Source organism: Vanacampus margaritifer, chromosome 3, assembly GCF_051991255.1.
Source record: "Vanacampus margaritifer isolate UIUO_Vmar chromosome 3, RoL_Vmar_1.0, whole genome shotgun sequence".
NCBI classification, from domain to species: domain Eukaryota; kingdom Metazoa; phylum Chordata; class Actinopteri; order Syngnathiformes; family Syngnathidae; genus Vanacampus; species Vanacampus margaritifer.
The window spans coordinates 17,321,644-17,336,234 of record NC_135434.1 but is presented as its reverse complement, the minus strand read 5'-3'; the positions used below and the strand labels follow the sequence as shown (position 1 = coordinate 17,336,234).

The following is a 14,591-nucleotide window of genomic DNA, read 5'->3' as shown; positions in this document are numbered from 1 at the left end:
TAAAGATAAGAAGTGTAATAACAAATGTGTCAATAAACATTTCAAAATGAATCGATTTTATGGTTTTGATGCAAGTGTTAAAATTCATAACAGGGAAAGTAAACTTACAAAGGATGATGTGAACTTTTGAATTCAAAATTTTACATGGTTATTATCCAGTTGCAGCTATGTTAAAAAAACGGTTTGGGTTTGATGTGGAGTAAAATGGTGCAGTTTTTGCGATCGAGAGGAGAAAAAAAATTATCATTTATTTTTCTTCTTGTAAAGGAATTTTGTAATAATATAACATTATAGATGCAAATTAAATTGGACAAAGTACCAAAACTAAATTTGGACCAAATTCTTTGTGGTTTGACTAATGTACCAATCAAAAGAACGAGACTTTGCAATATAATAATAATTATGGGTAAATAAATACCATATTCCTAAACGTAAATGGCAAAATAAAAAGTCATCCATTGTTTTGTTTAAAGTTGAATTGCAGTCACACTTTGTTTCTTTGTCAATCTTGAAGGACTTGAGTACGAACTATCAGATGGTTTGTGAAGAGGTCTCCAGGTGTTTGTGTTTTTGATATGTGAAGCTGTATGGTTGACTTGTGGAGATGTGAAAATGCCTGGCTGTTCCTCTTTTTTATATATGTATTTTTCCTTTTTTGTTTGTAACAGGTGTTTCCCAGCATGAGTTTGTGTATTGTTATTTGTGATAAATAAATAAATAAGAGGCATTCATCAAGGATGTCCGGTATCACCCTTGCTGTTCGCCGAAATTCTCAGTATTATGATTACAAATTGTGAAGACATTCTAAAAGGAAATATTTTGGGTTATTCGCTAGCTATAAGTCAACTTGCAAATGATACCGCCCTGTTTCTTAAACATGAGGCGCAAATTCCTATAGTTCTTCAAGTAATCAGCCACTTCCCAAAGCCTCTAGCCTTTGATAAGTGTGAATTAATGACCATTCATGACCACCCCCAAATTTCACTGTATGGTATAGCCTACCTGTAAAAAACAATAAAACAAATTAAATATTTAGGAATTACTATTTCAAAACATCCAGACAATCTAGTTAAAAAATATTTTTGATAATATGGTGAAGAAGAGCAAAGGTATTACTATTTTTAATATATGGTTGCAGAGGGACATGTCCATATCTGGTAGACTGCTGCTGTCTAAAATGGAGGGACTCTCAAGGATTATTTACCCTGCATACTCCCTTAAAGTTCCACAGAATGTTTTTACACAAGTCAATCAAAATAATTTCAATTTCATCTGGAAAAATAGACATCATTACATAAAGAAAAACAATGTTGTAAAATCTTTAGAGGAAGGTGGTCTTAACGCTATTGATTTTGATCTAATGAACGGTGCTCTAGTATTAAGATGGTGACAACATTTTATTGGCCATGATAAAGTGTGGTTCAACTTTTCCTCTAAAATATTCTCTGCAATAGGTGGCATCCAATTCCTTTTAAAATTTGATTTTGATTTATCTAAATTGTCCATAAAACTGTCCAAATTTCATGAACAAGTCCTACAATACTGGAAATGAATATACAATCATAATTTTACACCCCATAATGCTCCATTGTGGAACAACAGATATATTCTTATAAGAAAACAAATCATTCTATTTCAAAAACTGGGACAATCATGGCATATGGTCAGTTGCACTTAATGGATGAAAGAGTGAATTTACTTCGCTATGATGATTTTCAGCAACAATACAAAAATTCTTGCTCAGTCCAACAATTATCTGATGCTATTAATGCTAATCCACAAGCTCTAATATATATTCTAAAAGGTTCGCTGCTATAATCGCATATTGTCCCTTGTATGTGGTCTTAATCTGTCCAAACCTGTCTCTTTGTAGACAAAATAATCTAATAACAAATTTATTTGAAGAATATTAACTAACGAATGTTTCCCTTTAACTAATAGAAGACGGAATTTAATGGAAAAAATGACCAATACTAATTAGATGCCTATGTAATAATATTAGGTTCCCCCATTCCACCCAAAGCTGAAGAAGTGCAATTTAAAAATATCAATATTTATCCCGGCAAGGAATTTTTGCATTCTAAATTTAATATTGAGGACAACAAATGTGCTTTTTGTACCAGTAACATAGAAACAGAAAAAAGAAAAAAAATGGACAGCTTCTGTATATGGGCTGTTTCTAATGATTTGGGTACTGTGTCTTTAACTTACACAGATGTATAATTTGGAGTAATACTGGACAATAAGGTAAAACAGTTTACAATCAATGACTTGATTATTAGGGCAAAGTTTTTCATACATAAATGCAAATTTGGAGATACTAACAAGCCAACCTTGCTTGTTTTTCTGAAGGAACTTCTTTTTATTGAGGATTCTGTTATTCTAAAAGGACATGGTAGCTTTATAATAACATGGCTTTTCGTTTGATCCCAGTACATCATGATGTGTGTATGTTGTTGGTTTTCATTGTTGTTTTGTTTTTGTACTGCTAAATTGTATGTTTCAATTTTCTGTAAGCCTCTAAGCTTCATTTGTTAATTTAATTAAAACAAAAACATACATACAAACAAACAAACAAACAAACTTATGTTTGATTGGTCGCTATTAAAACGAGAACGCGCTGTAATAAGCAAAGTGCGCATCTCGACTGCACGGTGCATTATATGTATCGGTATGGTGAATTGTGGGTAGGCTATAAACTACCATACGGTCATTAAAAACGAATTGGGTCCAATGGAATGAGCTCTGATTTCTAACATTTCAACCGCTGGAAAGTTGCTGTTTTTTGTTTTTTGATGTATTTTAAACATGCATAACATGAGGTTTTCTGACTTCGGGGGTTGACTTGCAAGTTTTAAGGTGTACAGTTACGCTATTTATATTTTAGACTTGTAATGTGTTTTCTTTATGTTTATCTGTTCAATAAAACCATAAACCAAAGACTGTCACCACTCTAATCTCCGCCATTTAAATGACGGTTAGTTGGTAGCCTCGTTTTTTCACGCATGCGCAAACGCAATGCGCACGTCGCTTATTAGGACACGTCACGTTTTTAGACCTAGACGACTCGCCGTAGAGCAATTACGTCACAGTGCTACCATTTTGAACCTTTGGCGGTTTTTGTGTTTTCCTTTATACGCCTCCGTTTATTTCATCTACTTGGTAAAGAGTAACAAAATGGAGCGGTATGTATCATGTTTAACTTTAAATTCCTACTTACATTCTCCTACCCATTTGCTTACGGCTAATGTTTTTTTTTTTACCCTGTCTTTTCGATATTGCCAATCAAAGAGAAGTCGTCGCATCTAATGGCTTCACTTGTACTTTATAGCTTTCGTTGAATTAAGATAGCGTAAACTGACAGACAGCGGTGACAAAAGTACTGTAACCTTTGTAATTGGACAGATGCTGCTGTCAAGAAAGTGTAGTTTAAGAAAAAACACTAATCGAGATTCAAATTTGGGATCTCGCGCTTCCGTCCGAAGTGAACGCCTGGTATGTCTCGAGCTAGTACGGCAAAATAGCCCCGAATGACAAGTTGCCAGTCACCGCAAAATATCCACTTCGTACGCAGTGGTTATCTTGCCGTGACCAGCAGCTCTAGCGTTATTTTTCCGTGAACGGCTCAGATTGGCCAGATTAGGATGGATTTGCCATTTTTAGCGCGTTCAAACAGCTGCATCAGACTCAATTAACGCGCTTTACAGAACACAAAACATTAACAATAATACAAACACAACAAACAAACCTTTTTTTAACACAATGTCAGAAGACACAACATATTCACCACAAATGATTATTTTAAATTGACAACAAAAACAAACAAAAAATAATTCTTTCAATAGGGTTATAGCTGACAATGTGACGTCATCATCGGGATGTTGACAATTGTAATAATACGCATTACTTGACTATACAAGTGTATGGAGTAAAAGTAAGAAGTCATCAGAAAAATTAATACTGTACTCGCGTTAAAGATTCTTGAAGGCTTAATTAAATGTATGGTAATAATTTAAAGTTTGTGTACTTTGTTGAGTCCCACAATTGTGACAAGTAGTTTATAAATATTCAGATTATAATATGTATACATTTTTCTGTTGTGTATTTGTCGTGTATAATATACTTAAACATATTCAACATGTTCTTTTATATGTATTTGTGACTTTTGGAAACAGAGGAAGAAAGAGCAGAGTCACGGGCAGGCAGTCTGAGCGGCCTATGCGGGTGCAAGACTCCAACAGGATGAGCGCTGTGTACACAACTCCCCGCAGGTTGGTTCTATTTCATTTTTCTTTCTTTCTTTTTGTAAAAAAAAAAAAAAAAGCATAGTTGTAAGGCTTGACAGCATGTCCTTAATGGTGCTCCTTAATTAATATTTTTTGTTTCACCAGCATTAAACTTGCATCAACTTCCACAAAAACAATTACAAATAAAGTGAAAACGTGTGCTTTCTTCAAAACATGAGTATAAACATGATTCATAATAAATTAACATTTTTAATGTTTAAAATTTTACCATCATTAAATGAGCCGTTAAACTGCAACGCCTCTGACATCTTGAGTGTTTGAGTCTCGACTTCTGTTATCTTCTACTACGGTTTGTGTCTTCATCTTTATCTGTTGCTGTGAACATGGGAGAAATGACTTAATCCACTATTTGACTGTCATTGACTATTTGAAACAGTAATACAACATTTTATTGTGATTTACCATTAAACCATATCGACCCTAGTTTTTTTGTTTTGTCATTTAAATTGTAGTTCTCTGCTACCATCAACATATTGTGATTTTGCTTGTCATGTTGTGTTGCGAGTTGATTTGAGGAATTTAGCATTCTTTAAAAAAAATGAAAAGAAACAAATGTAAATCTCAATTGAACAGCTTTGTTTTCATTGACAGTGAAACGCCTTCAATGAGAAAGCTCAGCACATCCAAACCGCTGTTGCAGGCATCTGAGCGGCAGACGAGCTTCTTTGGTCAACGACGGTATGTGAACAATGGAAATGCTATAAACCACAGGTGTCAAAGTTAAGGCCCTGAGGCCAGATTTGGCCTGCCACATCACATTATGTGGCCCGCAAAGGGAAATTATGGTGTGCATTACTACTTCATGTTCCTTGCTGAAAAATCAAATTGCCAATTGTTTTAATTTTTAATAATGTTGAGATATTGCAAGATTTTTTTTTTAACAGTCTTCCTTTTAAAATTGAGTAATATTTGAACTTTTTTTTTTTTTTTACTGGCTTCTGACTTAATTTGTTACTCATCAATTTGTGTATGTAGTAATGAGGCGATCATAAATTTAGCCCGCAATAAAAAATTAGTTTGGATCTTTTGAGCTAATCGAAATGTGTGCTGGTATTCACATCACATGCACGTTATGATGTATTTTTTCCACATTATAATATAGCAGGATAAAATTATTATTATTATTTTTTTTAAATTTCTTCTTTTTTTGTCATCCATTTTCCCAATATCACGCAGGCCTAGTTAGTAGTCTATGTATTGACATTTGGGGCACCTTGTATACAATACAGTACATATTGTATACATTTTTGTTGTTGTTGAGCGCAGTGCAAGTGGAGCCAGTATGCCACGTAGCAGCTCCGTTTATGGCTTTGGAGGAGCTGAGAAAATCAAAGATCCACGGGCCCTGCATGACAAGGCTTACGTTCAGCAGTGCATCAGACAGCTGCATGAGGTATGTTTGGGTGTGACAATGTGTCCACTGTATGCGCCACATGCACAGATTTGATTCTCAATTGTAGGCATGCATATCTTCCCCATTATTTTAATCAACTTCCTAATTGTGCAACCTTCAGAATGATCAAAATATCCTTTTTCTGCCTCCATCCATCCATTTTCGTGACCTCTTATTCCTCTCAAAGGTCGCGGGGGTGCTGAAACCTATCCCAGCTGCCTTTGGGCAGTAGGCGGGGTACACCCTGAACTGGTTGCCAGCCAATCGCCTCCATGAATGAAAATGAAATACACGTCCTAATGAAGGCATTGGTGTGTTTGGTAGTTTGCACATACTTTTCTGGTGGGGGGCTCTGCCCATAGATGGTCATGGTAACAATAGCTGAGCTTGACATTGGCCCTGCAGTAGAAGGATGGTGGGCTTTCACAAGGCTAGATAGCTGACTCAAAACAGGCAACATTTTTGAGTCAAACAGAGGATAAAAAATACTTCTTGATCTTTGGAGTAGTTTGACAAAATGTCACAGAAAGGTTAAGGCACCTTGGAACTGTTTGTTTCCATTGTCCTCTAGATTAGTGGAACTTCAAACAATGGCGGAACATCAATGTAAACAGAACCCAGCAATCAGTTCTCCCACCTTGTTTGCCATTTCACCTTGATGTCCTTGAAAAGGGGCATCTTGGGCGTTTCCAATTTAAACCGATTATTTAAAAAAGAAGTGTGGCATGGTATCTTTAATATATGATATTTGCTTTTTGATTCAGTTCCTGACAGAGCGTGGCTACAACGTAGCACCGAAGAGCCTCCAGTCACCGTCCACCAAGGAGTTTGTCAAGATCTTTGACTTCATCTATCGTCAAATGGACCCCATTTTTGAAATGCCAAGCTCCAAAGTGGAGGAGGAGGTTCCAGCTCTCCTCAAGTCACTCAGGTTACTAAGTATCCTATTTGCTTTTGCCTAAACTATTTGCCTAAACTGTTCATCCCTGGCGTACACCCTTGACTGTTTGCTAGTCAGTCCACGAAAGCACATGGGAAAACAAGCATTCACACTCACTCATATTCACACCAATGTACAATTTTAACCCTTTAATAAACCTATCGTTCGTGAATTTGGAATTTGAGAGGAAGCCTTTGTGCCTGGAGAAAATATGCCAGGGCGTGTACTGAGGGACTGCACCCATCAATTCTGTCCCCAAGACCTCAACGCTTCGAGGTCTGAATCACTGCGCCCTCACTGCCGATAGTCATGTAGTGCTACGGGAAGGTGATCATGGCGGCCGGGCAGGCCTATAAATAAAGCACTGGGGGAAACCCTGTGTTCTGATTTTTGACGGATTGTGACATACAAGATAACACCTGACCATTATTTGTTTATTTTTAGTATTTTGACAATTTGACACCTGGAAAGTGTTAAGTTTAGGAAAAACATGCTTGTTTAAATTTCAAATGATATCAGACTTTGTTAAATCTGTCCTCTCTTCTGCTGTTGCTCTCTGTTTATGATGCAGATATCCGTTTGTTCTGTCCAAGTGCTCCATGTATTCCGTGGGTGCTCCTCACACGTGGCCTCAGGCATTGGGTGCCCTTATGTGGTTAATTGACAATGTCAAGGTGAATGGCATCCCTATTGAATTAAAAACAAACGTTTCTTGAGTAATTGGAATTTGAGATGACATTTCTGCTCTGTTGTGTCACCAGATCCACACAAACCTGAGCCAGCAGGATCTGCTCTTCAGGGACTTCTCTGAAGACGGCGACAACATTGATGACAGTGTAGAGTACAACAAGGTACTTTGATTTACATTGACTAGAGAATTCATCCAACCAGTCGTTTTTGATAGCTCATGTCCTCATTACTGTAGGATTGTGGTTGAGCTGGAGCCTATCCTTGCTGATTTAGGGAAAAGGCTGCATGCACCCTTCACTGGTTGCCAGCCGATCCCTGTTTGTGATTCTGATATTCTGCAAGGAAATTCAAGCAGAAACTCTTAAAAAATGTACAAGTTCAGTGGATGCAAGAATTGCACACCAACAAATGGCATGCTGTCAAATAGGGGTCCTATGTTAAAATGACCTGTTCAGATATTCTTGATTGAAATAGTTTATTTGAGTTTGAAGAATTGGCACCAGGAGCACTGGAATCACTGGTCGTGTATGTTCAACCAAATCAGTCAGTTCAATGATGCAGTCCAATAGTCCTTCCCTCGTTGCTTCCCTGAGAACAATACCCATTTCATCAATTTTCCGTGGCATAAGTATTATTCCAACCTTAATCTGTGCGTTAATAGCTCCACGTCATATATCGTGCCCATGATTTTGATCCACTCATCTAGTGTATGAGATCCCGGATTGAGCCATTTCTTTGTGACAACCTTTTTAAATGCTGCCAACATGATCTTAAGCAGGTACATATTTTCCCTAGTAAATAGTCTCGATACAATACCTCACATGATGAATACTACATTGTACTACAAAATCACTTTAAAGACACCAACCACCTTAGGGTAAGTTTTTTTTATTTTTCAAAAAAAATATCATTGAGAGCTTTGATGACAAAAACATGCTGTCATTTGCATCAACTATTTAGAAAAATCTAAATCATTTGCACAATAATTTGGGATGTATTGTGCAGGACTCATGGAAATGGAAATGCTTGGTGGGCCAGATTAAAGAACGAAGCTGGCTCCCCTGATTTAAGTCTAACAGCCTAACGGAGGAAGCCAAAACTAGAGTACATTTGCAAAACCCACACAAGCATGGGGGGAGTCCATACAAGAAGGCAGGGGCTGAGATCGCAATCCTGAACCTCAGAGCTGTGAGGCAGATATGCTGACCAGTTGACCTTGACTTGGTTATGCTGCTCCCTGGATAATTTGATACACTACAAGAGCTGTATGTGTGCAAAGATCCAAGGAGGTGAACTAATTAACAGCCTGCTAACATCTACACTGTGCAGGCGTGCTTATTTCATCCAAAATGTTCTTCCGTCTGCAGCTTTTCATGGACTACACAGCAACCACATACAAAAAGTTCATGCAGGGCGAGGACACCTATGAGGCTGACGACGAGGCCTTCATCTCCGAATTGAGTAAGCTCTGTTTAAAGTAGTTGGATTATATGTATCTTTGAGAAATAAGATGTAATAATGTTGACATTTTACTGCTTTTGTGTTGGTGTGTCTTCTGTTTGTGTGTTTTGTGTGGTGGGATGTTGTCTTCATTCATGTGCCTATGCATTCGCTTGTGTTTGTGCTTTCACAGAGAAGTTGTACAATTATGAGGAAGAGCTTGTGGATGCTCTGGAGCAGAAGCAAATGATGCTGTTGGAAGAGGTTGAACGATTGGAGAAGGAAAACCATAAGGTCCTTATCGAACAGAAATAAGACATTTTGTGACTGTGCTGTGCGCTAAGTTTTGATTTCATGGAGAGGGAGAAAAAAAAAGTTTTGATTTCATGTGCGGTGTTTGGCATCAAGCGTATGATCGGAAGCAATAGTGACAGTAAGTTCATTTTCCATTGATTTCCATTGACCAGCAAACACCTCTCTCTTGCCCGACAGGACCGTCTCAAGGTCAAGAGAATGGAGCATATGAGGCTGCAGTCGGACCTACAGAAGCTGCGTGACTATCACGTCAATCTGGATGCTTTCCAAGCACAGCGAGAGAAAGAATGCTTGGAGCTGGATGATGAGTTGAACCATGCGGGTAAACAAGCAGCATTCTTTTTCTCACCCAAAGAGTTCTTAAAAAAAAAAAGCGCTGTTAAACATTTAATATAAATTTTCCATGAAAAACAGGCATAAAAAATCATTTTCAAAATTGAAAAAAAAAACATAAATACATGAGTGCGTGGGTTCCAAATGGTGAGTATGCTGGGGTTGACTTTGTATCTATTCTACAGGTATACAAAAACATTTTTGGAATACTAATAAATGCCACAACCGATATGTAGCTGTGCAAAGTACAGTAAAAACTAAATAATATTACGCTGTCTTCTCCATGCTACAGTCACTGCTGCCATGTTCAGGCTTCCACAGATAGTGTCAAGTTTATACCAGCTTTCTATAGACATTATTTGCGATGCTCAAACAGTGTGTGGCCATTAGCGCTGGTGTTAGTGAATTAGTCATTTATCAACGAGTGAATAAATGAACATTTAATTGTACTCTTCATTTTGTTGTTCTCTTCTGCAGTCAGCACTCAGGAGTCTCTGAAACTCGAGCAGGCCGAGCTGCAAAAGGTCCTGCAAAACCAAAAGTACACACCGGCTGATGTACAGAGGATTAACCAAGAGAAGCGAGAGCTTCAGCAGGCCATCGCCAGTCATAGCAAGTCTCTGGAACAAGCTGAGCAGCACAAGTGGAGTGAACAGATCGCGCTGGCCAAAGCCAAAGAAAAGGTATTCCCATTAATGATGACAGACATTAGGTATAAAGGTTACTAACTATCTCTGTTCATAGGCGCTAGCTAGGCGGGTTGTTTTATTTGTCAGAGGTATGACCTCACTGGCCTTTCCCATAAACATTCCAGGCAGAGATGAAGCTTAACGAGTACCACAAGTTGGCCCGCAAGCTGAAGCTGATACCGATGTCTGCGGAGAATGCCGGTGGCCTTGACTTTGAACTCAGGCCTTTTGAATGCGGACCTGGGAACGTCTACCTCAAGCCACAGACAGAGGTACTCAATGAATTTGCGCCCATGTGATACTTTGGCCTATTTTACTTTTGCTCTGAACCACAGAATAAAGATTGAGAGCAGAAGCGTCAATGTGCGCCTTCAGGGGACTCTAGCAAGATTCTTCAATTTCTGTGGAGTCCATTGTTTTGTTGAGAGAAGAGTTGCTTCCAGGTTCAAGTTATTGAGATTGATTTTGACAAATAAACATGTAACGAATGATGGATCATACGACAAAAAGTGGTATGGAAATTACCGCAATATCATTTTCAATCAATTGTTCAACTTGCGCTATGATGATTGACAAACCAACGGGAAAAAGCATTGGTTACCTAATCTGGAAAAAGAGAGTGATCGGTTAGTTTGTGGTTCAGTTTTAGCAAGAGTTCAACTTCAATTGTATTAGTTATTTGCATTAAGTCAAGTTTAGTTATATAGCCCTTAAGTTCTTTATTTTAATTAAAAAAAAAATATTGCGATTAAAAGATGTGAATGCGCTAAGGCATTGTTATGAAATCTGTTGATTACCATCAACATCAATTTAAAGTTTTCATCTTGATGAGATCCGGAATGTTTGTTTATTTGTATACAGTTACAGTATCTCTGGAAGTGTTGACTCGTTAAGGGAATGGGAATGTATCAACTTTGTGAATTATGTGTAATTTGTCTGTCCGCTGCTGAATTTCACGACTATTCGTTTAGTTCGTACAAGAAGTATAAAGAAAACTGCCTGACGCACATCTGTCCAATCATAAGAGAAGTAGCTCTATTGTACAAGGCTCACTTTCAATATGCACTCTTCTAGTCCATCCCAGAGCTACGCCGATTCAGCCATTTTATGATACTCATAATGTAATGTTATGCCAACCCTTTGGAGTACCAAAACTACCAAAATATAAAAATAAATAAGTGAAAATAAAAACGAATATAAAAATATAATTAAAAAATTAAACACAACAAATAAATATACATGGGAATAAAAACGGAAATATACATGAATAAGTAAGGTAAAAATAAATGCAAAAATAAACGAGAGATTCTAAAAATCAATGTATAAATAGAATTAAATGCTAATCAATAAAAACGCTCTGCTCTCATATTTATTTATTTCATGCTGCAGACGCTGTCAGCATCAAATCGGTCATGAAATGTTATTCAATGAGGGGGCGGTCCTAAGCGTGTCTTGTTTTTTTTCTGTTTCATTCCTTATTCTGTGCGCTGAACCCCTTTGTGTGTCGCATTGTAGAATCTTTTGAGAAAGCTGATCAACAATGTCGAAGAGGAGCGCAGTCGGCTGTCCAACGGCAAGTTCAGCTTGGTGGAGTCTTGTGAACAGGTGACAAAAACTGTATAACGCTTTTTGTCGGGGTACACACACGCGTACACACATAGTGATCTCCCCTGAACCGGTCACATGATTTTCAGCTGATCCTGTATTGGTATGTTGATTGTCTGTGTAGATCATCAGAGATCCAGGTCATGTAATCTGTAAAGGATGAATCTAGGCAATTTAATTGTTGAAGGTGTCAACTTAACTTTATTTATTTATCAACAAATGTTATTTCTCAGTCAAATGTAATTCTATCAATGGAACTGCAACTCCTACTACAATACATGTGTTGAGGGTGATAACTGCTTCGTTCCTACATTAGGTGAAGTCCAACATCCTCGACAAGGAAAACGACCTGAAGCAGCTGAGGGATCAAATCCGCAAGGGGGATGAGCGCTGGGAAGCCAGTCGGAAGGTATGAATTACACCTGCCACCTCGAGCAGACATGCAGTAATAAGCATCTCTGATCTATACGGTGTGTGCGTGTGCAGGAGGCGGAGCGAGAGGAAAATGAGTGGGCAAAGGAGGTGGAGACGGTGGAGACCAATCGCAATCTTCTGGAGGAGAAGATCAACTGCGGTTCCGAGGAAGCTGTGCAGCAGCGTAATGTACTACAGCAACAGTAAGTGGCTAGTGCGGTGGAAAATACCGATACTAATCTTTGTGAAGGTGGAATTTCTCTCTTAGTGCATTGTGCAAGGTGTACCAATATTGTTTGGTCCTTTTGGGTACTAATATTTTAATATGACCTAACAGCATTTGTATTGTTGAATTCAGTAGTTCTCAAAATTTTTCGTAATCCTAAGGGCAGATAAAGGTTACTAACACTTTACTAAATGTCATAGGAATTGACAATTGTTTAATTTTGAGGACAAAATTAGAGATATTCTGAAAAATATTTTTTCCACAGTAAGAAAGTTAACCTAACCCTAAGTTATGAGAGGAGAGTTGTAGTTTTTAAAATACAGTCATCATCTTTACAAGAACAAAGATGTATTGTATAAAAAGTCATAATGTCACTGGAATGAAGTTTAGTCTAGAAGAAAGTTTTATTTTAACAATTGAATTAAAAAAAAACTACTATGTATTTTATTCTGGAAGTGCATCTTAATTTTACACATAATGTGTGGGGAGGCACTCCAGAGACCCAACTACTGTATTTGTATACAAGAAATTCAAAAGTCCATAATCGTCCCTTTAAATTAACACTTGTGTCATTGAGGTACCACTTGGTGCTGCTGGAGACCAACGAGAAGAGACGAATGGTCGCCAACAACCTCACGAGCGTGTTCACCAGAGCAGCAGCCCACCTGACCGTTACAGAGGTAACCCTCTCGCATTCTTGTCCACGCTTTATCCTTTCAGCACACCTCGGAAGCGGCCATGAGAGTCTTAAGTGTATGTTGCTGCTGTGCCACAGAATTGTCTGCAGGACCTCATGAGCCACGGGCAGCAATGCCACGCCAAGGTACTTGAGGAGGATGAAAAGACCATGCAGGACCTGAAGAAGATATTGGCACATTTCAAGTTGAAGGTGCAAAAAGCCTATGAGGATTAAAAGAAGTTCATTTTAATGAGTTCTGTTACTGTTAATAAAACATATTTGAAATAAAAAGTTAATGTAGCCTCCTTAGGTGTTACTCAAACCCAAAGCTACTGTCACTTAGATTGATTGCTCTTATTCATCAGAATGAACTGTAAGTAGAGTTAGAAATTGTTCAGAACTTTGAATGAAAGGCTGCAACTAAATTTAATAATTGATTAATCTCAGTTTTTTTAATTTATTTTTTTTCCATCGCTTTATTCAACAAAAGGACATGTTTTCAGATTGATTGTGTAAAAAAAAAAAAATGCAGAAACATAAACTGATAATGATTCCGTCACTAGTTTGGTAACATGCCAGAAAGTTGGCAAAAATGCTTCGGACAGTAGACGGTCACAATCACACCTGGGTTCAACTTGGAGTGTTACATTAACTTACCATGCATGTTTTTGGAATGTGGGAGGAAACCGGAGTACCCGGAGAAAAGCCACGCAGGCACGGGGAGAACACACAAGAAGGCCAGAGCCCGGAATCAAACATGCGACCTCTAAACTGTGAGGGGCGGAAAAGCTGACCAGTCGTCCACCCTGCTGCCCCCTAAAAGTATAGATTTTTGAGAGCGAAAGAGAGAGAAGAAAAAAAAGCCAAATTACTACAGAGTTATGCATCTTAATGATGACTAAATTGCCCAAAAGTGTGAGTGAATGTGAGTAAAAGCTTGATGATACGATGTGCGATTGGCTGGCTAGTCCAGGCAGTTCCACCTTTCGCACAAGTCAAGCTGGCTCTCCTTACGCGGGACCCAACAGGCTCCCCGCATTCCCTCCAATTGCCTTTAGAGGGCAGCACACACACCACTGATGTGAATTATTTTATTTTCATTTACGTAATGGATTTCTCATACGTTGCTGATGGACTCCTCTGGGTCACATACTCTTGTGTGTGTGACAAGTCAAGAGGATTTTTAAAAATCCTTATTTAAATAAACTATCAATTTATAGGCAACTTTCTGTTTTCACATTTCAACCTTTCTGAAGCCCATATAAATAAAGCACTTTTGAATGATGTATTGGTTATTCTTCATTTCTTTCGGTTTAGTGTGCCTCTCGCACTGTAATTTGTTGTAATTGTTACAAATTATCCCTAACTATGTAAAAACAAAAACTCTTAACACATATTAGCAATATAAACCTATATTTCCTATGTGTGCAAATTTCTTGAGTGTATAAAGATAATTATATTTGTTTAGTGTGGGCAGTTTGGGATTTATGTATTTATCGGACCAAATTAGTTCCAATATTTATACTTTTGAAAACATCTAAACAATAAAATGTTCAGGGA

At 37.8% G+C, this 14,591-nt stretch overlaps 1 protein-coding gene across 1 annotated transcript; it reads left to right on the top strand.

Moving 5' to 3' along the window:
* Window positions 1-3,023: 3,023 nt before the first annotated feature.
* On the top strand, window positions 3,024-14,319 carry ndc80 (NDC80 kinetochore complex component). Its single transcript, XM_077561713.1, has 17 exons — window positions 3,024-3,185; window positions 4,176-4,271; window positions 4,899-4,985; window positions 5,574-5,700; window positions 6,465-6,631; window positions 7,212-7,314; window positions 7,402-7,491; window positions 8,698-8,791; window positions 8,964-9,064; window positions 9,263-9,407; window positions 9,896-10,101; window positions 10,233-10,379; window positions 11,623-11,712; window positions 12,029-12,121; window positions 12,199-12,329; window positions 12,930-13,032; window positions 13,128-14,319. Exons 1-17 carry the CDS (start codon window positions 3,178-3,180, stop codon window positions 13,263-13,265), a joined length of 1,926 nt encoding a protein of 641 aa, XP_077417839.1. The 5' UTR covers window positions 3,024-3,177; the 3' UTR covers window positions 13,266-14,319.
* Window positions 14,320-14,591: the final 272 nt, after the last annotated feature.